The sequence below is a fragment of the Chenopodium album genome, chromosome 11 (assembly GCF_948465745.1).
Source record: "Chenopodium album chromosome 11, dcCheAlbu1.1, whole genome shotgun sequence".
Lineage (NCBI taxonomy): Eukaryota > Viridiplantae > Streptophyta > Magnoliopsida > Caryophyllales > Amaranthaceae > Chenopodium > Chenopodium album.
This window is the reverse complement of record NC_137844.1, coordinates 51,602,463-51,624,621: the sequence shown is the minus strand read 5'-3', so window position 1 is coordinate 51,624,621 and position 22,159 is coordinate 51,602,463. Positions and strand designations below refer to the sequence as shown.

Genomic DNA, 22,159 nt, shown 5'->3' with positions numbered 1-22,159 from the left:
CAAATTCTGGCACCATGAATTAAGTTACCATTGGCCGCTTTTGAGATTAGAGTTGAAAAAGCATCCGATCCGCACATAATGAAAATGAGTACGGAGAAATAGGATCACCCTAACGTAATCCTCTAGATGGAGTCACAGACCCCGATATTTGCCCGTTGATCTTAAAAGCAAAAGATACGCTCTTAAGACAACACATTACTCGATGAATCCACATACTCGAGAACCCCAATCTGATCATCACCTGTTCCAGAAACACCCATTCCACTCCATCATACGCCTTGCTCATATCGATTTTTAGCGCAACATTATTGATGTCCTTTACCACCTCTCTTCGTAGCATGAAAAATTTCAAATACAATAATTATGAGTTTATGACAAAAAAGTTCATTAAACGAAGCTAAAAAAAAATATTTAAAAAAAAAATAAAATTAAACACTCACAAATCACAATTTAAAAAAAAAAAATAAAATTAAACACTCACAAATCACAATCTATTCAAGTACCATGTTGTCTTTTGCTCATTAAAATCCATGGCATTTATTTTCTCTCACTAAACAACTGCAAAACCAGTGCCACCATCAACGGCGTTTAAGCAGCCGTTAATCAATCCCCGTGTAAGTCACCTCATCCCATTTTCTTTTTACCCTTTCAATTGATGCTAATTGATAATTTGACTTTAATCTGTTCAGTTAAGAAATTTGCAAAGTTACAAATTTTAATTTTTAAAAATAATTAAGTCTGAATTAAATTGTTAAAGAATGATATCTATATGAAAATGCTGTATATAGTTTATCATGTGATTCATGTCATGTAGTATGATGATGTTTTTAGGTAAAAGAGTACTTTGAAATAAGGCTTTAGTTTTATTGTTGATGATGTTGTTTACTTGTTTAGGGAGACAATTGGTAAAAATTGATATTCATAGATGTAATTAAGTAATTAAGAAGCAATTAGATTGGTTAATTGCAATTTCTGGTAAAAACCCATGTCAAGCCATACCTTTGAGTTGAATTATACTTGCATAAGTTTCTATACACTGATGTATGTATGTATGTATGTATAGCTCCATTTGAGGTTATTAATGGAAGGAGACATTATATTTTTACTATGGTGGTGATGTTTGTAGAGTTGATTTGGATTAAACCCAAAAAGATGATTAAGACTAAGTCTTACATCGAAATAGCTAACCGATGAAATAGGAGTCTTGAGGAAGATTAAGTGGGTGGAATTGGAATTTTGGATAGATTGGCTTGTTGAGCTCGTCGTACATTAGCCATAGGAAGTGTTGGAGCAGATTGATGAAGTGCCTGTCTTGTGGAAATTACATATTGTCTGTGCAAATACACATTATCTGCATTTACCAGTATGGAATATGGTATAGTTTTGAACTTTTGATTCTGTTCCTGGCACATAAAATTCATGTGTTTGTATTGGATATGCATACAGTGTATAAATACAATGGACACAGGGAAAGGCAATGGAACTGATCAATACGCTGCTGATCTTTCTTCCATCATGGAAGCCCATGAGCGTATTAAGTCTGTCATTCACAATACTCCTGTCTTTTCCTCTGATACTTTGAATGTGATGGCTGGTAGGAGGCTGCTCTTCAAATGTGAATGCTTTCAGAAGGGGTGAGGAGCTTTTATTAATTTACTTGAGTGTGTTATAGTTTGAAATTTCAGATTCTAACCTACACAGTCTTCAATTTTGAATGTAGAGATTTGAGTCTTATATTAAACCGGCAGAATGATTCTAACGCTTCCATCTCTACTTGTTGGTATATTACCCTAGAGGGGCTTTTAAATTCAGAGGTGCTTCAAACGCTGTACTTTCACTTGATAAGGAACAGGCTGCTAAAGGAGTGGTAACTCATAGCAGGTAAGTCCTTTGCTCTTATTGATGCATTTGTGTTAGTATCTGTTGATTTGTTGTGTTTATATCACCTGACACTAATTTTTAGTGGCAACCATGCTGCTGCATTGTCCTTGGCTGCGCAAATGCGGGGAATCCCTGCTTATATAGTTGTTCCTAGTAATGCTCCAAAATGCAAAGTTAAGAATGTAGTCCGTTATGGAGGTGAGGTAATCTGGTGTGAGCCTACTTTCGAGTCAAGGCAAGTTACTGCTGATAAAGTACAGCAAGACACTGGTGCTGTTCTTATACATCCATATAATGACAGCCGCATTATAAGGTACAATCTTATTTAAAGTGTTTGGTTTTGGTAATTCATCCTTCCATATTTCTGTGATATATTATTGGGGTTGCTTTATTGCTTAGCAACCTATGAATCCGCAATGGCAATTGTAACTAGGTTTGTTGCAGTGGGCAAGGGACGATATCACTTGAACTTTTGGAGCAATTCCCTGAAATAGACACCTTAATTGTTCCAATAAGTGGTGAGATCTTGGAACTTTGAAAGTTCACCTTTTTTTTATTTTTTTTCTGATGATTATTTTCATGCTTCTGGTTGAAAGTAATCTTAATTCTCTAGCATTGGCCAACAGAATTCAAATTGGTTGTTTGTAGGTGGGGGTCTAATATCAGGTGTGGCACTTGCTGCCAAATCAATCAATCCATCCATTCGAGTTCTGGCTGCAGAACCTGTCGGAGCCAATGATGCAGCTCTTTCAAAAGAAAAAGGCAGAATAGTTACATTGCCTCAGACCAATACAATTGCTGATGGACTTAGAGCTTTCCTTGGGGATCTAACCTGGTAAAGGCAACTAAACAAGCTTATTTCATGCAAACTTTGAAATCTAGCATTTTTAAAAAAAATTAGTATTCTTCGTGTTAATGTTTGGAAGTATTGAATGTCTTTTTTTACTTCAAGACTAGCACATGTTCATGCCATATAATGATATAATTACAAATGTAGCCACTTACAGTCTAACATCTTCTTTCCTACACTTTTGACATGAAATTATAAATTTCATGTCTTAATCTACCTCTTAGGATCAATTATGTATGCTAGATTATTCACTTATCGTTGGAAATAATTTTTCTTAAATATCTCATGGAAGCAGCAGTTTCTCATTGAGTGCTTCTTAATGTCGTTGCTAAAAAAATAGTGAGACAATAATAATGAGATCTTTGTTGTTACGGTAAATCATCAAATTGTTTATGTATGCAGGATCATTTTTCATTCCCTCCCTTCAACCCCACCTCTACATTATGTTTCTGCTTCTTTCCCTTTGTTGCACTCTTATGGGTTATCTTTGCTGTAAATAGGCCCATTGTTCGAGATTTGGTGGATGCTGTTATAACAGTAGAAGATAAGGAAATCGTAGAAGCTATGAAACTTTGCTATGAAATTCTCAAGGTAGCAGTAGAACCCAGCGGAGCCATAGGTCTTGCTGCAATTCTGTCTGATAGCTTTCAGCAAAATCCCTTGTGGGCAGATTGCAAGCATGTAGCTATTATAGTTTCTGGAGGTAATGTTGATTTGGATGTGCTCTGGGAGGCGCTGAGCAAATGATAGGGGATGGATATAATCCTGGAGACATGTCTGCATTTTGTACATGTTCTAGTTAACCAATTGTTCAATCTTTCTGCAAGGATACTGCGTAGCAGCATAGGAAATATATAATTGACGTTTAATGTTTGGCATGAAGACTGAAATTAGTCATATGAGCATTTGAGCACTTTCATATGGGAAAGTGTAACATGTTTGTGAAATAAATCGAGACACATCCTTCCTAAAAAGTTTTCTACTTCCGTAAATGCTCAGTATACTGGTGATCTTTCAATACAATTCATTCCTAAAATAGGGTTGTATATAGGTAAAAACCATAAATTAAAAAAATTGTTGTCACAATAAAAGATGCTAAGTACGGAGTAATATTATTTCGTATCTGAACATGTTCAGTGTAGTAGGCATGCCCATGAAAACTCTTCAGTTGAGGATTCATAGGCCCTCTATCGACTAATCGTGGTAAAACAACCTCGTACATCAAATGTACTAGTTCTTATAGTTAAGCGTGAAGCCCTACTCGTGACAAATTTCTCACAACTTTGCACATTAATCCTCAGTTGTAAGACAGAGACACAGACTAGGGTTAATTCAATTACAGTACACTTTACCCAATTAACCGTGCTGAGGCTTTTTAACAACTTATCCTTCAAAGTTTTGGTTAGTCGCATCTATTCTTTTATTTGTAAAGTAAGCCATAAACTTTACAGCAATAATACCGAAATCAACTTTGAAAAATGTTTCCAGAGCCAGCAAGAGGAGCACAATAATCACTTAACAAAAAACAATCCACATCAGTCTAAACTCAATGCAAGAGATAAAAAACCAACTCTTACGAGTTACGAACAAGGTGCAGCAGGCAGGTGAGAGCTCTGCACAAGATTCTCAAGAACATTGCTTCATGATACCACCCAATATCAAAATGTCATCGACCATGACACTATAAGTTCACCAAAATTAAACCAAATTCTGTAGCCACAAATCCCACAAAACAGTACACAGATTACATCTGATCTAAGACAAAAGGTAAAAGCTAATTATAATACTTTAAGGTTCTTGCAACGAATTGTATGTGTATCACAAGTAGACAAGCTGTCTCAAAACAGCAAGATAGCGCAAGCTCGAATCTTTGGCCTAGTCCTGGTATTCCTCCTCCTCCTCTTTGTATTCATCATCATCGGCAGTTGCATCCTGGTATTGCTGGTACTCAGAGACTAAGTCGTTCATGTTACTCTCTGCTTCAGTAAACTCCATCTCATCCATCCCTTCACCAGTGTACCAATGCAAGAAGGCCTTCCTGCGGAACATAGCAGTGAACTGCTCACTCACACGACGGAACATCTCCTGAATGGAAGTTGAGTTCCCGATAAATGTTGAGGCCATCTTCAAGCCCGTGGGAGGGATGTCACAGACAGTGGACTTTACATTGTTTGGAATCCACTCCACGAAGTAGGATGAATTCTTGTTCTGCACATGGATCATCTGCTCATCCACCTCCTTTGTGCTCATCTTTCCACGGAACATGGCTGAAGCAGTGAGATATCTGCCATGCCGAGGGTCAGCAGCACACATCATGTTTTTGGAATCCCACATTTGTTGGGTAAGTTCAGGGACAGTGAGAGCACGGTACTGCTGGGATCCACGAGATGTAAGGGGTGCAAACCCAACCATGAAGAAGTGTAGACGGGGAAAAGGAATGAGGTTGACAGCAAGCTTCCTAAGATCAGAGTTTAGCTGTCCAGGGAAGCGAAGGCAGCAAGTAACTCCACTCATTGTAGCAGAGATAAGATGGTTCAGGTCACCAACTGAATGATTAAGGCATTTTACAAGTCAGTAGACCAAAAAAAGTAAGATGCTTACAAAACATTCTAACTTGTTTTAAAAAGGAAACAAAAAAGTCTGCAACAATCCTAGCATATGATTAGACATTCAGTTTTAAGATAAAGATACTATGGATAATCATTACCCTAATAACTTTGAAAATGAGAAAGTACAACATTGGTAAATGCTTCTCTCCTTCTCAGAGGATTAACAGCCTCCTTTGGTAAATGAGAAAATGATGGCCTTAAACTAATGAGGATTATGCTAATTAGTTGCAACATGATAGCATTTCGCCTCTCACGTGTTTTACAACTCTTTATCACAAGTTTACAACTACTACGGAAAATAAAATATGAACAGTTAAAGCTCACAAGTGAGACAAAACAGATAATCATATTATATAAGCTTAATTAAACTAATGTAACTTTCCCATTAAAAAAAACTACAACAAAGGCCTGTAAGTCACATGAATGTCCATATAGTCGGTATGCCTCAGAGGATCAATAGAGTAATCAATGTTAAAGTCCTAATGTCATCAACATAAATAAAAGCAACAATACAAAATTTGCAGCCCCAGGGCCCAAGCAGATAACTTGATGCGTAAACCAACTGATATGATGCTACCAGTCCTACCAACAAGCTATTGATATTATTTTCTACTACAATTGGAGTGCCCACCAAAGCCCATGTGATATAACAACTGTAAAACATACAAACATCGAGTGACAATGATGTTTGGATCCTATCCACAACCACCATATAGTCAGACTAAACGAAAATGATATTATCTTAATTTGTCCCATCTCTTTTCCAAGTGAAAAGGCTGAAAAACCCTCTTTCTTTAACCTTACTCCATTTAATCGGATACACATTATGAGATTTATGACAACGATACACACAACACATCATGTGCAGTGGACATCAACTATCTAAAGCTACAAATCCATCAACCTAATATTTTAAGACACAACTTCAAAGTAGTTGCAAGCCATTAATTATTAGTGACAGCTTGACAGGATTTAGCATCCAAGTTAGTAAGTCCTGGGAAATAGAAGATAACTAACTAACTTCAGTCAATTACAAGTCACAAGAAGTCAAGAATTCAACAATTATTTAAAATATTACAAGCAACACTGCAACAGATTAGGAGAAAGGGCAATGTGGCTTACAGCTAGGAGTCGTCAGCTTCAAAGTGCGGAAGCATATATCGTATAGAGCCTCATTATCAAGCACCATACACTCATCAGCATTCTCAACAAGCTGATGAACGGATAGTGTGGCATTGTAGGGTTCAACCACAGTATCGGACACCTTAGGAGATGGGAAGACCGAAAAGGTTAGCATCATTCGGTCCGGATACTCTTCTCTGATCTTGGATATCAAGAGGGTACCCATACCTGATCCAGTACCTCCTCCTAATGAATGACATACTTGAAACCCTGCATTTGACAAACAGAACAATAATCTAAATCAATACCAACCCATTTAAATTCCATGTCCACTGCAGAATCTGAACAATACTTGCTAACATCAATAAATTCATTTGAATCAGCAATTTCTCACTCTTGACTGAAACGTTAACCAAACTTGATAACCCATTACCCATCTCCAACACACGGGTATGTGTCCAAGTATCCGACTAAACTATTGTGAAAATTTTCTCAAACTAAAATGTCACACACAACATCACACAATAATTCATTTCACTCAACAATATTCAACAGAACCAGAAACAAAATCACCAGATTAACACCAAAATTGAGTAAAAGTAAAAATAAAAATAAAAATAAAAATAAAAAACTCATTTTTTTTCTGGGTTATTTTTTTCGATCACCAAAAACAAAAAATAGTAATGACTTGATCAAATATTTTCACAATTTCCCCTGCTTCAATTATTTACTAAGGAATAACAAATTTTAAAAGACTTTGAGAAGTTCTTTGAAATTAATCACAATTCTACATAATCCAATTGAATATAACTAAATAAGGATTAAACCATATTAAAAATATTAAAAAAAAAAAAAAAAAAAAAAAAAGAGAAAAAGCTTTGAACAAGTAGTACCTTGAAGACAATCAGAATTCTCAGCTTCCTTACGAACAACATCAAGAACAGAGTCAACAAGTTCAGCACCTTCAGTATAATGACCTTTAGCCCAGTTATTCCCAGCCCCAGATTGACCGAACACAAAATTATCCGGCCGGAAAATCTGACCGTACGGTCCGGACCGTACACTATCCATAGTACCCGGTTCAAGATCCACCAAAACAGCCCGAGGAACAAACCGACCACAACTCGCTTCGTTGTAGTAGACATTAATTCGTTCGAACTGGATGTCAGACTCACCGTGGAACCGCCCTGTCGGGTCGATTCCGTGTTCGGCGCAAACAACTTCCCAGAATTTGGCTCCGATTTGGTTCCCGCATTGACCCGCTTGAATGTGGAGGATTTCTCTCATTTTGGATTTTCCGACGTTTTTTGGTGGGAAAAATGCGATGGAAATGTGGGAGAAAGTGTTAGGGGGGTTTTATTTTTGGGGGAAATGAAGGGGTTTTATAGAAAGAGGGAATTTTTATTTTTGAGTTTTTAAATTGTTTTGGATTTTTGGGGTGGGTTTGAGTGTGGTAGCGTGTATGATTGTATGGTAAGTTTGTTATGTATGACGGGATTGACGGCGGACGGCGGTTGCGTTACTACAAAGATAAATGGTCACGTGATAGTGGAGAGTGCGATCACGTGAAGAAGCATACTTCACTAATTATTGTACTTATTGGAAAAATTGGTTTTAAAATCCCAATTTTAACCAATTGTCTTTGAATAACGGAAAATTTCCTTTGGTACTCACAAGTTTTTAAATTATTTGATTATAACAACTAAACATTTCTCTATTAAGTCTATATCAATGATGGATCTTTTAAGAGAAATATTTTTGCATTTTCTCTCAAGTTTTTGAATATTTTTGCACTTAATGGTGTATGAGTTGTGAATTACGGATATTAGATAAGTGTTTCCTAACAAGCTTCAAATATTAGAGCAAGCTCATGCAATTTGATTATAATAACTAAATATCCACACGTAACGCATGCGTAAGCTCCCTATTAAATGTTGTACTACTCTAGTACTCTTTAATATTCACAACTCATACATCATAAATGCAAAAATAAGAAAAAAAAAATACATTTCATGAGGTTTGAACCGTGCCCTTTAGTTACTACGATTAGTGTGTTAAAACTTAGGAGGTGGTGGAGTCTTCAGAAATGATAAGGGAGAGTTTTTGGCTACTCCAGCAAGTATAATGCTCCAAATGCCTTAGGAGCAGAACTGTATGCTTTAAGGGAAGGACTTAACTTTGCTCAAGCCACGCCTCTACAATATCTGGAAGTGAAAACAAATGCACAGGCCATAAAAGGGTTGTTGAACAGAGAAGGGGATTACATGCATAGTGAATTAGTTGCAGTTATCATTGATGTGGTCAGGGCTCTTAACAACAAGAATATGGGCATCCTGTTTAACAGTATTCCAAGGGAGCTGAATTCTTTTGCACACTACTTAGCCAAATATGCAATGAATATGGTTGTGGGTCATACACCACATTATATTGTTCCTACCAATGTTGTAGCTGCCTATGAAGATGATCTCAATTATTTACAAGGTAGGCCTAACCTCTAGTCATTTTCAGCTTGTCTGTATTATCTTAGTTAAACTTATGAACACCTTATATGCTGTAGTTTTTAAAAACTTTAACACTTGTGGCATTCAAAGAGTGCATTTTGCTTTGCACACTGCTTTGATTACTAATTTGTACTTTTAAGGCTAATGCCTAAGTAATATATGCTTCCTTTTGTGTAAAAAAAAAAAAAAAAAAAAAAAAAAAAAAAAAAAAAAAAAAAAAAAAAGTGTGTTAAAACTTAAAAGATTTTAAACTATTTTTCTTTTTCAAAACCAGATTTTGTACAGATCCGCCCGACACGTTAGTAGTCACATCCGTCTCTCCTCTCCTTCTCTCGTGCGGTCGTGCCTCAACTCTAAGCAACGGAGTCACCGCTGGAATCAGCCGCACCACCGCCGGAATCATCCATGGAGGAGAGAGACTCCTTTCTTTGTGTCTGCTTCCGAAGTTATCAATGAAATTCTCGTCATCGTCTCTCTTTTCTCCCTTTTACCGTTGATACCTTGGAACCCTCCCCTGAATCTCTCAAAAAAGGTCTGTTTCTATCTTTATCTCTTTTGTTTTTGATCAATTTGATTGTTAAATTTGTGGGTTTTGTTCAATTTGGCTTGTTTTGTGTTGTTATTGACTGATTGAGCTGAATTTCAATTGGGTATCTTATAATTCATGTTTGTACTGTGTTTAAGATTCCGCCTATCAAACGGATTGAAAAAGTTTGTATCTTGCTAATTGGTTGTCATCTAATGAATAAGTCTTGACAATGCTAGGACCTTTGGTATTTTCTCAGATAAATTAGTATACTAGTGTAAGAGCCTTTTGGCATATTTATGGCCTTGTTAGTTTCATGAAATGGAGGATTTGCCACTTGTTAATTCTTTGCTTGCTGGATTGCTGTTTATTGGGCAGGATAGGGTAGTCATTTGTTAATCAATCTTTATTAAGCTAAAGTGATTACTCCGTATAGTTTTGATTGCCGCCTAAACAATCAGTTACATGTTATTATAAAGAATTGGAGCTGCTGAAAATATTATGGTAATTGTTTTCTCTATTATCAGGACTTTTTTTCCCGAGTATTACATCCTCATGAGCATGTAACCTTGTGTTGTTTGCAGTAAATTACATACTCATGAGCATACCTAATACCTCAAATCCACAAGGTATGAACTTTAGAAACCCAAGGGGGGGTGGATATGGCTCGTACTACACCTTTAGGTATCAAATAAAAATAAAAAACTCAATCCTTTACTAATTTCAAACTCATACCAATTTGTAAACCAAATACCTCCTAAAAAGGACGGAATGGTGAGAGATTTCATTCCAGAATTGAACCAAACACATGGTAATAAGTATTTAGTTTCAACCCGATACTACCTTAATAGCTTAACCACATCCCAGAATTGAACCAAACACATGGTATGAAATATCAAGCTTCAACCCGATACTACCTTAAAAATAAGGGTATAAAGTCTTTCTATTTATCTTAATAATTATGAAAATATAAAATGTGACAAACATTTAGGGGCATCCAAAGTGACAAAAGTAACAAACAAAAAGGGACTAAGGGTATACCATAGATAGATATAAATGGATACCAATTCACGCGTCTGATTCAGAATTTAAAAAATAAAACTTAAATCCAACGAGTTAAACTAATATCAACGTCACAGTTCGTCTCATTATGTAAAAAAGATGAACAAACTTGTATATATCCAACCAATTAAACCAATTAAATCATTATGTTGTAACCAATAAAAGATGTTTCCAAAAAAAAAAAAAAAAAAAAAAAAAAAACCAATTAAAGAAAATTAAGAAATCGGAATAAATTTTTTTTTTTTTTAAAAAAAAAAGTAAATTGAAAGAGAGAACAAACCTTAGGAATAGAGTGCAGCAGACAGAACTCACCGAAGTATTGAAGACGGAGGGGTTTTTTTATTTAATCTAATTTTTAGTATTAATAAGATGAGGAAGAGGAGGTTGAAGTACCGTGTATATAAATAATATAATTAGAAACTTTCCTAATTTTGTTGACGTAGATTTTGCATATAAATATTGCGGAGTACTTCCATTTTTATTAAATGCACAAGTTTATATACGGAGTATATATATGGAAGTTTTAATATTTTTTTTTAGGTGTATTATTTTTTCTTATAATTAATAAATTTTCTCCATCTTTCTCATATTACATAGGCTTTCTTTATTTTTATTTCTCTCTCTTCATTCCAAAAATTGTGTACGAATTTCAATTTTAAAAGTGATATATCTTAAAAAAAAAAAAAAAAGCGGAAGAAGTATTAATTGAAAATTGAAAAGGGTATAATAATCAAACTTAAATATACTGGGTAAGCGAGTAGGCGTTAAGTTTAAGTACTGAACTATTGCATGGATGACTAGTCAAATAGAGCTACTGTATTAATGATTAAACAAAGTTTTTATAATTTTTTTTATATGCAAATACTAATGGGTAGACCTATCTAGTTCACAATAATATTATTGTAGACCTACGGTCCAAACACACACAATTGACATAATGTTGAATATAGTGACCTTAAATATGAACAATAGAAGAAAACTAGTACATGAGAAGAAGTATTTTAACAATTAGTCCAGGATGACATTTGTCACTTCTAATCTATAAATAAATGTAATCAGACTTGAACACAAAAAAGAATCAGGATTTATAATGAAAAAAAGGTATGGTACTCATACTCCCTCAGGGAATATAGGATGGGCAACCTATAGATCAGAGTTCAAAGATCTACCTCCCATAAAATTAAATTTATCAGAGTTGAAAGTTAATCAAAAGCTTGTGAAAATAGTCTCTTATGCTCCTAGTTTGTAAAATATTTCTTGTTTTCTAAAATAACCTACTCTTTCCAACTCACCCCTGAATTTTACAGATCATCAGGCTAACTTCTCAACCAGACAACCACCATAATGTTTAGAAAGTGGAAAGCATAATTGCACCATCCTCAAGTAAACTACATAAACTACTTACTGTAAACCAAGTAAACAAATACTTCAGTTCGAGATCACCTTTAAATTAGTGGAGATAGACAATCAACTATAGATTGGCCACAAATCATACTATTAGTAATCTTGCATTAAAGTCTTTTCAACCATGATTAAACGGAAATCATCTTCTCTAATAATGTTGAACATTTAAATAACTCGGCTAATGTAAACCTACAGCCCCATTTCTACCTCAATTCAACAAAATCACCTTTAATCGTGCGCAAAATACCGAAAACAAAACATAACATCTTCCCTCAATTAGAGTTTTCGCTATACCCCTAATATTCTACAAAACAATCACATAATTCAGTTCAAATAATTCAATTTTATTTCAAAAACCCTAACAATTTAAAAACCTGAGTTATCAAACTAAAGAAGGGGTGAAAGAGAGAAACCTTTAACAAGCTTCATGACAACTAAGAGAAGAAGAGGTTGGTGTCAATGCTGCCAGCGATGGTGGAGGTGGAGGCGGAGGAGGGTCGCTTGTTATGGGAGAAATGAAATGAGGGAGGATGAATGATATGGATGATTGGGTATGAACTATGAATCCGAATGAAAATGAGTGGTAAACGGCGCCTGTATAATGTTTGGGAAAATGTAAAGGGTTTTTAATTTTGGGAAAAAAAATAGGAGGGAAGTTAAGAACAAGTTTAGCCTCAAATCTTAAGATCTGGATGTGACATCATTTTTTGTGGTCCCCATTGAAAATGTTCTCATCAAATCCTTGTTAAGACTCATTAAAACTTGCTCAAATTTATCACTTTAGTCCTAAGACTCAAATATATGACATATTATATGTAGAAAAGTGTAAGGAAAAAAAAAAGAATAATAAAAATAAAATTGAGGAGGGTCTCAATCTCAAATCTTGAGGTTTCAAGCCTCAACTTGAGACTTGCTTTAAATTTAAGAAGAAAAATGGGAAAAGTCTTAAACATAAGTCTTAAGACTCAAGATGATGATGTCACCCTAAGTCTTAAAACTTGGGGCTAAACTTGCTCTAATGGATTTAACGCGCCTTTGCGAAATTTTCATTTTTGTCAATGGCCGTTGAAATAGATCACCTGTCACGGGATATTTTGTGGACTAGTTTTTTTTTTTTTTTTTTTTCCTTCTAAGTTAGGAATTTAAGAGGTTCTCGTGATGGCATCTAGACCGAGTCTAGATCAACCTAACACTCAAGCAACATAGAACAGACGCACACAATTAAGAGACAAAGCACCAACAACGTAAACACTTTATTATTTTCGTGGCTTACAAATTACAAGGAGTTTCTCTCACTAGAGCTCCCAAATTCGATGCCCGACAAATGAATGCCTTAGCCTATTTATAGGCACTGACTACAACCCAATCAGATAGGATAACTACCCACTACGCCCACTACACCCATGATCTAGTAACTGCCCACCACTTGCTTAGTTACTTGGATGAATCTGGACTTGTCCACGTGTTAAGGGAGTTACGTCCCATATTATTCTCTCAACCGCTTGGTAACCACCAAGCCCCACTATGCCATGCTCCTATATTTTAGGAGGCATGCATCAGTGTGCATATATGGCGTTCAACCGCCTGATTAGTGTAACCACCCACTCCCTTAGTGACCCTATTTTCTAGGGCCACTAAGTGAGTGGTGTAACTTTCACATGACGTGGCATTATTCTCTCAGAATAACTACCCACGTACTTGGCCACACCCCACTACTCTGCTGCTCCTATTTTATAAGATCCGTCCTCGTGGTGGTTTAACCGCGTTCCCGTTTGACCTTAGTCAAAGACACAGTCAAGATAACCGTTAGTCAACCCACTAACATCATGGTCCTATATTTTAGGAACCATATATACTTAGCCACGTGTCACCTCAGCATAATCGTCCCGACAATTTAGGGAGAGTGGTGCAACGTGGGTGGCTACCTCAATCGCCCACTAGCCCCACTACTTAGCTAATCCCTAGATTCAAGGCAACCGCATGCAACCACGATGATTAAGCATAACCGTTAAGGAGTCCCTACTATATATAGTCCATCAAGGAAGGCTTTGGATAGACAATCTACAAGCCAAGGTCTTTCCTTAGCATACAGCGTATGGCCACGCAAGTCCATGGTTCCCTCGAAGGCACTATAGTCATCGTTGAGCTGGCTGCACTCGTTCCTCCATGTCGGAGCCACTACGATTACCACCGTAGAGACACCTAATCACGATCTTAAGAGCATCCCGTAATCAAACCACGCACCACCTAGCTAGCATGCACTGTACTAAGCCATCGGCTTTCGTTAGTCACCCCGCGTTCGTCCTAGTTGGGACTACTGAGTCGGTTTGTCCTATCGAATGTCCACCATAGCCATCCAAGTGTGATATAGTCCCCATAGGCTATCTTATGTCCAAGACCCCTAACCATAAAGCCACCCTTAGGTCAGCCACTAACCCCTTGAGTGAGCACTCGCCCCCTATAGAGCTTTATATTGTTCTGACCTTGAAATACTAGTGAACACCCAACTGACGGTAACACAATAATGGGCTCTCAAGCCCGATCCTTGAACCTAACCTTGGCCCTATGGCCATGTATGATCTATTAGGGTCCTAATAAGTCCCCTCAATAAATATCAAAGGTTGTTATGGAGTTTTGCTCATCCAAACACTCCGAGGATCTTTTAGTGTGCGCGCGCGCGTACTAGTTCTAGGCCTAAGGCCTAGCTGACCAAGTCCTTGCTAGCGCCATGGTCTAAGCACTTAGGGGTCATCCCTGATAACCTCACAAGCCTTAGACATGGTAGTGAGCTACTCTAGCCTCACCTGGCTTGTTCTTCCCAAATCGAGATGTACTTGCTCGCATGGGCAAGTGAATTCCCAAAGGCCTTGCGCGTCTATGCGGGGTGGTTGACAACCTTGCCTAGGTCGACCCAAAGTGATTGTGACACCACCCCCTGATGTGACGGCTTGTTCGTTGCCGTTGCATTAGACCTGCTATTAAAATAGTATGACGCATCTGTTGCATTAGACTATGCTAACACAACGACTATGTTGGTAGCCGTTGCATTAGCCCTAATTTAGCTCTTGCATTTGATCGAAAATGTAGTAGTGGAAATAGTATGTTGATAGTTTAGTCATTTGTTTGTGCTCATGATTCCTGTTGATAAGTGAATGGATAAATTGCACCGAGTAAGCTCAAATCATCTGTGTAATACCCCGTATTTTCTAATTAATTAATTAGGAATTATTTTATAAAAGGGTATTTTAGTGAATTAATTATTTGGAGCCAAAATAATATTTGAATTTTGGCGCCAAAAGTATTTTAAAAACTAATCATTATTTTGGATAAGATTTATTATCCATTTATCTTATTCTAAAAACCGGATTATTTACATATTTCGGATATTTTAATTAAAGAAAAATAATATTTTATTAATTATTTATGATGGTCGAAATTCCCAATAATTAGCTAGGGATTTCGGATTTTCTATGTATGGAAAATCTGATTTTTCTTGGTCATTTATTGGTGAATAATTGTTATTTTATTAATTAATTATTTAATATTTATTCTATATTATTTATACAATTATTTATTCCTTAAAAACGGAGCAAAATCTTCCTAAATATATCTAGAGGAATCCGAAAATTTGAGCTATGGTAAGCTCAATATTTTCGGCCCTTTTGAATTATTTTGGGGGAATTTATTTGGTAAAATTGTATTTTTAATTATCTCCCAAAATCTCTTATTTTCCTTACTTCTAATTCTCTATCTTTTTAATATCTAATCATCATATTTTCTTGTCATTCATTCTTCTTAATTATTCCCCAAATAATTCCAATTTCCTTATTATTTTTCATGACATACATACATTCCATATTCAATTATACACAATCACTTTAATATCCAAACTTTCCTTAATTCTTTTACTTACTTCTCCAAGTAATCCCTTAAACCCTACTTATCATAATTCTTCCCACATTCTCTTGCTATAATTCTTGCATGAGCTAGCCTATAAATACCCCTCCATACCTCTCACATTCTTCACACCAATTCTCTTCTTTTCTTCTCCTCTTTTTACACAAATCATCCCATTTATCTTTAAAGTCAATTTTCGGGCACTTCTGGTCAATTTTTGGGGTATTGACGTTTCACAGAAGATTGTTCCTCTCAAAAAAATCCTTGAGGTTAGGCTCAAGAATCACCCAATTCGGAGTTATATTTCAAGTTCTGCCTATTCTTTCCAATGCAAATCCAATTCTTCTCTATTCTTTGGTTCCTTATCTTTTCTTCTTCTCTTCTCTTATTCAATTATTATTATTATTATTATTATTATTATTATTATTATTATTGTTATTATTATTATTATTATTATTATGGGGGATTTATAAAAATTATTATGAGTAGTTTTAATTATATAAAATCAGATTTTTAATGATGTTTATGAAAATTAATTTAAAAGGTTCATGTACATATAGCTGGAGGGTTTTTAATTTAATTATTGTGATTATTTGTTAACCTTATATTGGTTAAGGTTATACTTATTTTTAGGGTGTATTCGATCAAGATTCTTGAGGTTCTTTTTGTGTGATTTTGCTAAGCAAGGATCAAGGTATGTTAGGTGGCTAGATACCTTGAAAGTGATCGGTTTGAATAAGCATGTTTGAATGATTTTATGATGATTGAATTAAATTGAATTATGATTTATGAAATAAAAGTATGTTTAAATAAATTGGAGTACTGATTTTATATCATGTTTTAAATAATTAAAATTATTATTCATGTTTAAAAGGGTTTGATTTTGAAAGCATGTGGATTTAAATAAAAAGGGAGTTTGAATTATTATTATTAAAGGTTGGAATTATTGGATTTAAAGAGGATTTACTGAATTATCATTATTAATGCTTTACAAGCATGTTGGTAATCCCACTATGCAGATTTGGTTTATTGATAAGGCCTTGGACTTTGTATGACCGGGTCTTTCCTCAAGGATAGCCTTGTAATATAAGGAGACTAGTTTGGGGGATGTGCACACTTGGGTGAGGAATTGGATTAAAAGGAATTGGTATAAAGGAATTGGTTTTAAAGAGGAATTGGTTTATTAAATTGACTATTGATATTGATTATTGAAATTGGTTTTGGAATTTTGAGTTGGAATTATTGGTTAAATTATTGGAAAGGATGGAATTGATTTCAAAAGCATGTTTGCTAATAAATTGAGTTTAATTATCTTGCACTTATCGTACTTAGCATATTTTGCTAATCCGTATTTTTTATTTTGTTTTGGTTCGCCCTGTTTACCTTAATGGTAAGCAGTGTTGACTAATTTCAGGTGGAGTCAATAATTGAGCATATGGAGTCCCGGAAATGGTTTCACCTAGATTAGGAAGTGTTGGTCTTGTGTTTCTTTTTGAGTACCCATGACAATGGTTACTATTTTTAGTCTATTATTAATAAAGAAGAGTTTTGAAGTTTCCGCTGCAAAGTACTGGTTTATTTAGTAAGTTTGAGTAGCCTTGCGTAATCACGCGATGGTAATACGCCTAAGTCTACCTCTATGGTATAATTATACGTATTATTTCCGTAGAGGGAGATTTGGGGGTGTTACAATCTGGTTTGAGGACTCCAAACATGAATTGCGTATCTCGAGAAGAGAGCTGCTTGATCGTGTTCTCTAGATTCCCAGATTCAACGAGGGTGAGAAAGAGTTTGTGATTCCCAGATTCAAGACAAAACGGGATGCATACTTACCGTTAACTGTGGTCTAACATTTAGTTATGTGCCATGACAACTCAAAAACATAAAAACATTAAAAATAATTGCCAAATGTGTGAATAATTGCAAAATTGCCATCATATTAATAATCTTTGTCAATATGACATATTAACTGGGGCGACCTCATAAGGAAGTAGCACTTTAGTAACATTTTTTTAGAATGTAACACTTAATGTAACACTTTAAACATAAGTAACATTACAAAGTAACACTTTTAAATAGGTAACATTTCATGGTAACATTAAGACGTGTTACCTTTTTTTTTTTTTTTTTTTTTTTTTTTTTTTTTTTGACCCGGTGTTACCTTATTTCTAATTTTTTTTTCTTTTTTTTGAAACCACCTTATTTCTAATTTTCTACTTCTTCCGTTTCCTTTTAGTTGACACGTTTCTTTAGTCACGTTTGCCAATGCACAAATTCAATCATTAATATATTTAATTACTGATAAACAAAAATTATAAAAAGTTGATATTTTGAAAATATATATTGTGACGAATCTAACAAGATACCACCTGACTATATTTTTCTTCATATGTAAATCACAAAACATGGTCAAAGGGAGGTGTGTGAATAGTGCTAAAGTCAAAACGTGTCAAATAATAAAAAACGGAGGTAGTATTACATATATTCATAATAGTTTTTCTCGTTAAAAACACCGCCAATTCAATACAAAACTCCTTCTCCTCTCTTTCTCTACTTCCCTGACACTTCTTTTCTCTTTCACGATTCTCTTTTCATTTTTTTCACCTCCAATTATCCTTCTCTTTCCCTACTTTCCCCAAACTTTCTCTCCTTCATAGATGGTACAAAAATGCCAACGTGTTACTTGTGCGACAACTGAAATTTTTCAGCAAATAGCCTGCTCAAGCACAACGAGGATAGACACAAGAATCTTAAGTTTACTTGCGATTGTGGAAATAGGTTTAAACATTTGGAAGATTTGCAAAATCACAATGAAATTCATCATCCCAACAACAATCAAAGGCATCGGCGTCTTCGTAGTCGTAATCACTGATTCTTGGAATGTTGTGTAAGTTAATTTCTTGAGATTACTGTTGCATTTGTTGTGTTTCCTGATATTACTGTATTCTTGAGATTGCTATAATCTTATGGTTTGTGATTATATGGAATTTCAATTATAATTGTATAATATAATGTATGATCGTTTTTCAGGAATATTTTTGGGTCATCTTTGAAGGGATTTATTGCCCCTGAATTGGGTTTACTGAATTTCTTGCAAGAACTGTATGTTTTTGTTTGATAATTTTTCTATTGAATTTGCTTTAGATGAATTTGGGTTTCTGTTTGAATTGATGAATTAATTTCATTTTCATAACTCTTTATGGTAATCATTTGATTGGGATAATACCTAAAGAAATCGGGTTATTGAAGAATCTTATTGTGTTGGATTTGTAGGAAATTGGAGGAGTAGGTACGTAGTGGGTTTGTAGTGGAATGGTAATTGGTGAATTTGTATTATGGGAAATGGAGTCAATGGTGATGATGAAATGTGTTTATTGCATGGCTTGAATTACATCCTTTTGCATGGCAACTCCTACTCCTATATATAGTAGTGTGTATGTCGGTGGAACATACTACTACATCTTTCTACTTTACTCTAGATCTTTCTAGGTGACAATTATTATCTAGGACTTTCTACTAGGCTAGATATTTCTCCTAGATATTTTTTCAACCTATTCTAGAACATTACAAAATAGCTTAAATTTATTAACTAGATATTTTAAGAATTTTCTCGATTAGCTTATTATTTTTAACACTCCCCCTTAATCAGAAAAATCTTGAACACCGAGTTGTCTTCAAAAATGGAGGAATTTATCTGTTGGTAGTGCCTTGGTGAATATATCTGCGAGCTGCTCTCCCATCTTGCAGAATTGTAGCTCGATCTCCTGTTTCTCGACCAGTTCTCGGATGAAGTGATCTCGATATGCTTCGTGCGACTATGGAAAACTGGATTCCTTGTCATGGTAATAGCTGACATATTGTCACAATGGATGGTTGTTGGATCTTTCGTGTCTTGTCGTAGATCTTGAAGAATTCTCCTTAGCCAGACTACTTCACATGCTATGCTTGTAGCCGATATGTATTCTGCTTCTAATGATGATAGTGCCACCGTTGCCTGTTTTTTTGATAACCAGGAGATGGACTTCGATCCTATCTGGAACACGTATCCACTCGTACTTCTTCGATCATCAATGCTTCCAGCCCAGTCGCTGTCTGTGTAGCCTGTGAGCTTGTAATCGTTCTCGGACTCGTACATTATTCCATGGCTCTTTGTCCCTTTGATATACGTGAGAATCCTCTTTACTGCTGCAAGGTGTGACTTGCTAGGTTCACTCATGAACCTAGAGACAATGCTGACCGCATGTACTATGTCGGGCCTTGTGTTTGTGAGATAGATGAGAGATTCGACCATGTTACGATAGAGCGATGCATCTACTTTCTCCTTTCCATCATATTTGATTTGTAGCCATTGGTGTCGCCATTGGCTTGCAATCGCTCATGTTAAAAAAATTTAGCATATCTTCAACATATTTCTCTTGTGAGGGAAAAATTCTTCCTGGACTTTGCTTAACTTGCATGCCAAGGAAGTATTTCATAGCTCCAAGGTCGGTCATCTCATATTCTGACATCATTTCTTTCTTGAAATCTTCGATCATTTTTGAGTTAGTGCCCGTGTAGATAAGATCATCTACATAAAGACACAAGATGAGGAAATCATGTGACCCTTGGGCCTTGATGTAGAGTGATGGCACACTTGGGCTTTTTATAAACCCATTTTGAATAAGATAGCCATCAATATTTCTATTCCATGCACGAGGAGCCTACTTGATCCCATATAGGGCCTTTCGAAGGCGATACACCTTTCCTTCCTTGCCTTCGATTATATATCCTTGCGGTTGCTCAACATATACTTCTTCTTTTAGCTCGCCATTAAGAAAAGTAGATTTGATATCTAATTGAAAAACTTGTAATTTAAGTTGAGCTGCGAGTGCAAGGACTGACCTGATCGTCTCCATTCGAACAACTGGAGCATATGTCTCGCTGAAATCAACTACGGGTTGTTGTGAATAGCCTTTTGCAACTAGGCGAGCCTTGTATTTTTGAATGGAGCCATCTTCATTGTATTTGATCTAGTAGACCTATTTGAGGCCTATTATTTCTTTGCTTGAGGCTTGTCAACAAGCTCCCATGTGCGATTCTTCTCGATCATCTTGATTTCTTCATTCATGGCGTCAATCCATTTTTCTTCTTGTGCTGCCTCTTGGAAGCCTTGTGGCTCGCTGGCAATGAGAGCCATGATAGCATGATTACACTGATATTTATCCAAGTAGGCTGGAGGACGCCTAGGTCGTTGTGATCGTCGAACTTCTTGTGTTAGTCTTGATTCTAGTGTTGTAATTGAGCTTGATGGTGACCTTAGGCTGCTTATTAGTGATCTTCGGCCGCTTGGTGTTGATCTTGGGCTTCTTAGGCCTTCACCTTGATTAGGGCTTGAAGGTGGAATGACTGCTGCAGGAACTTCTAGATCTTGAACTTATGGATTTCTCTCGTTCCATTGCCATTGTGCTCCTTCGTTGAATATGACATCTCTAGAGATGATCAACTCCTTGGATTTGGGCTAATAGAGACGATATCCTTTTGACTCATCACTGTATCCAATGAACATACATTTTTCTCCTTTTCCGTCTATCTTATCTCGATTCTCCTTCGGAACGTGGGCATATGCAACGCACCCGAAAACTTTGAGGTGCTCAACTCTTGGCTTTCGTTTGTGCCAAGCTTCGTATGGTGTCATGCTTCTTATTGCTTTCGTGGGAGACCTGTTAAGGATGTAAATAGCTGTGTGGACAGCTTCTGCCCAAAAATGTTTAGGTAGATTTTTTCCTTGCATCATACCCCGAGCCATTTCAGCAATTGTCATGTTTCTCCTATTTGCAACACCATTTTGTTGTGGTGTGCGTCTAACTGTGAGCTCCTTTTTAATGTCGTGTTCTTTACAGAATTTGTTGAATTCATTGCTTGTGAATTCTCCCCCACGATCGGTTCTTATAACCTTTATTGAATGCCCACTTTGTTTTTCTGTGAGGGCTTTAAATTGCATGAAATGGGGTAGTGCTTCTGATTTTTTTCTCCAAGAAATATACCCACATCATGTGTGAAAAATCATCAACAATCAACAGAAAGTATCTTTTTCCGCCAAGAGACGGATTCTTGGTAAGACCCCATAAATCAGCATGGACAAGCTCTAATGGAGCTCTGGCCCTCCAAGATGAGGTTGGGAATGATGATCTATGCATTTTTCCATAGATACAACCCTCACAAATTTTCTTTTCATTAGTGATTGGTGGTAGCCCAATCACCATTTCTCTATTTTTTAACAGTTTTAAACTGTCAAAATTTAAATGTCCGAATCTCAAATGCCACAAGG

General features: G+C 35.9%; 2 protein-coding genes and 1 pseudogene across 2 annotated transcripts; 1 reads left to right on the top strand and 2 right to left on the bottom strand.

Moving 5' to 3' along the window:
* The first annotated feature begins 462 nt into the window (after window positions 1-462).
* On the top strand, window positions 463-3,697 carry LOC145569118 (serine racemase-like). The gene is made up of 7 exons (XM_081628486.1): window positions 463-614; window positions 1,447-1,634; window positions 1,795-1,881; window positions 1,964-2,194; window positions 2,326-2,399; window positions 2,530-2,716; window positions 3,232-3,697. The coding sequence occupies exons 2-7, from the start codon at window positions 1,459-1,461 to the stop codon at window positions 3,476-3,478; spliced, it is 1,002 nt and encodes a 333-aa protein (XP_081484612.1). The 5' UTR covers window positions 463-614; window positions 1,447-1,458; the 3' UTR covers window positions 3,479-3,697.
* Window positions 3,698-4,290: 593 nt separating this feature from the next.
* Window positions 4,291-7,864, bottom strand: LOC145567714 (tubulin beta-1 chain-like). Its single transcript, XM_081627075.1, has 3 exons — window positions 7,356-7,864; window positions 6,463-6,732; window positions 4,291-5,277 (listed from the first exon to the last, which is right to left on the bottom strand). Exons 1-3 carry the CDS (start codon window positions 7,747-7,749, stop codon window positions 4,607-4,609), a joined length of 1,335 nt encoding a protein of 444 aa, XP_081483201.1. The 5' UTR covers window positions 7,750-7,864; the 3' UTR covers window positions 4,291-4,606.
* An 11,616-nt stretch (window positions 7,865-19,480) lies between these two features.
* Window positions 19,481-20,143, bottom strand: LOC145566811 (secreted RxLR effector protein 161 pseudogene; annotated as a pseudogene).
* Window positions 20,144-22,159: the final 2,016 nt, after the last annotated feature.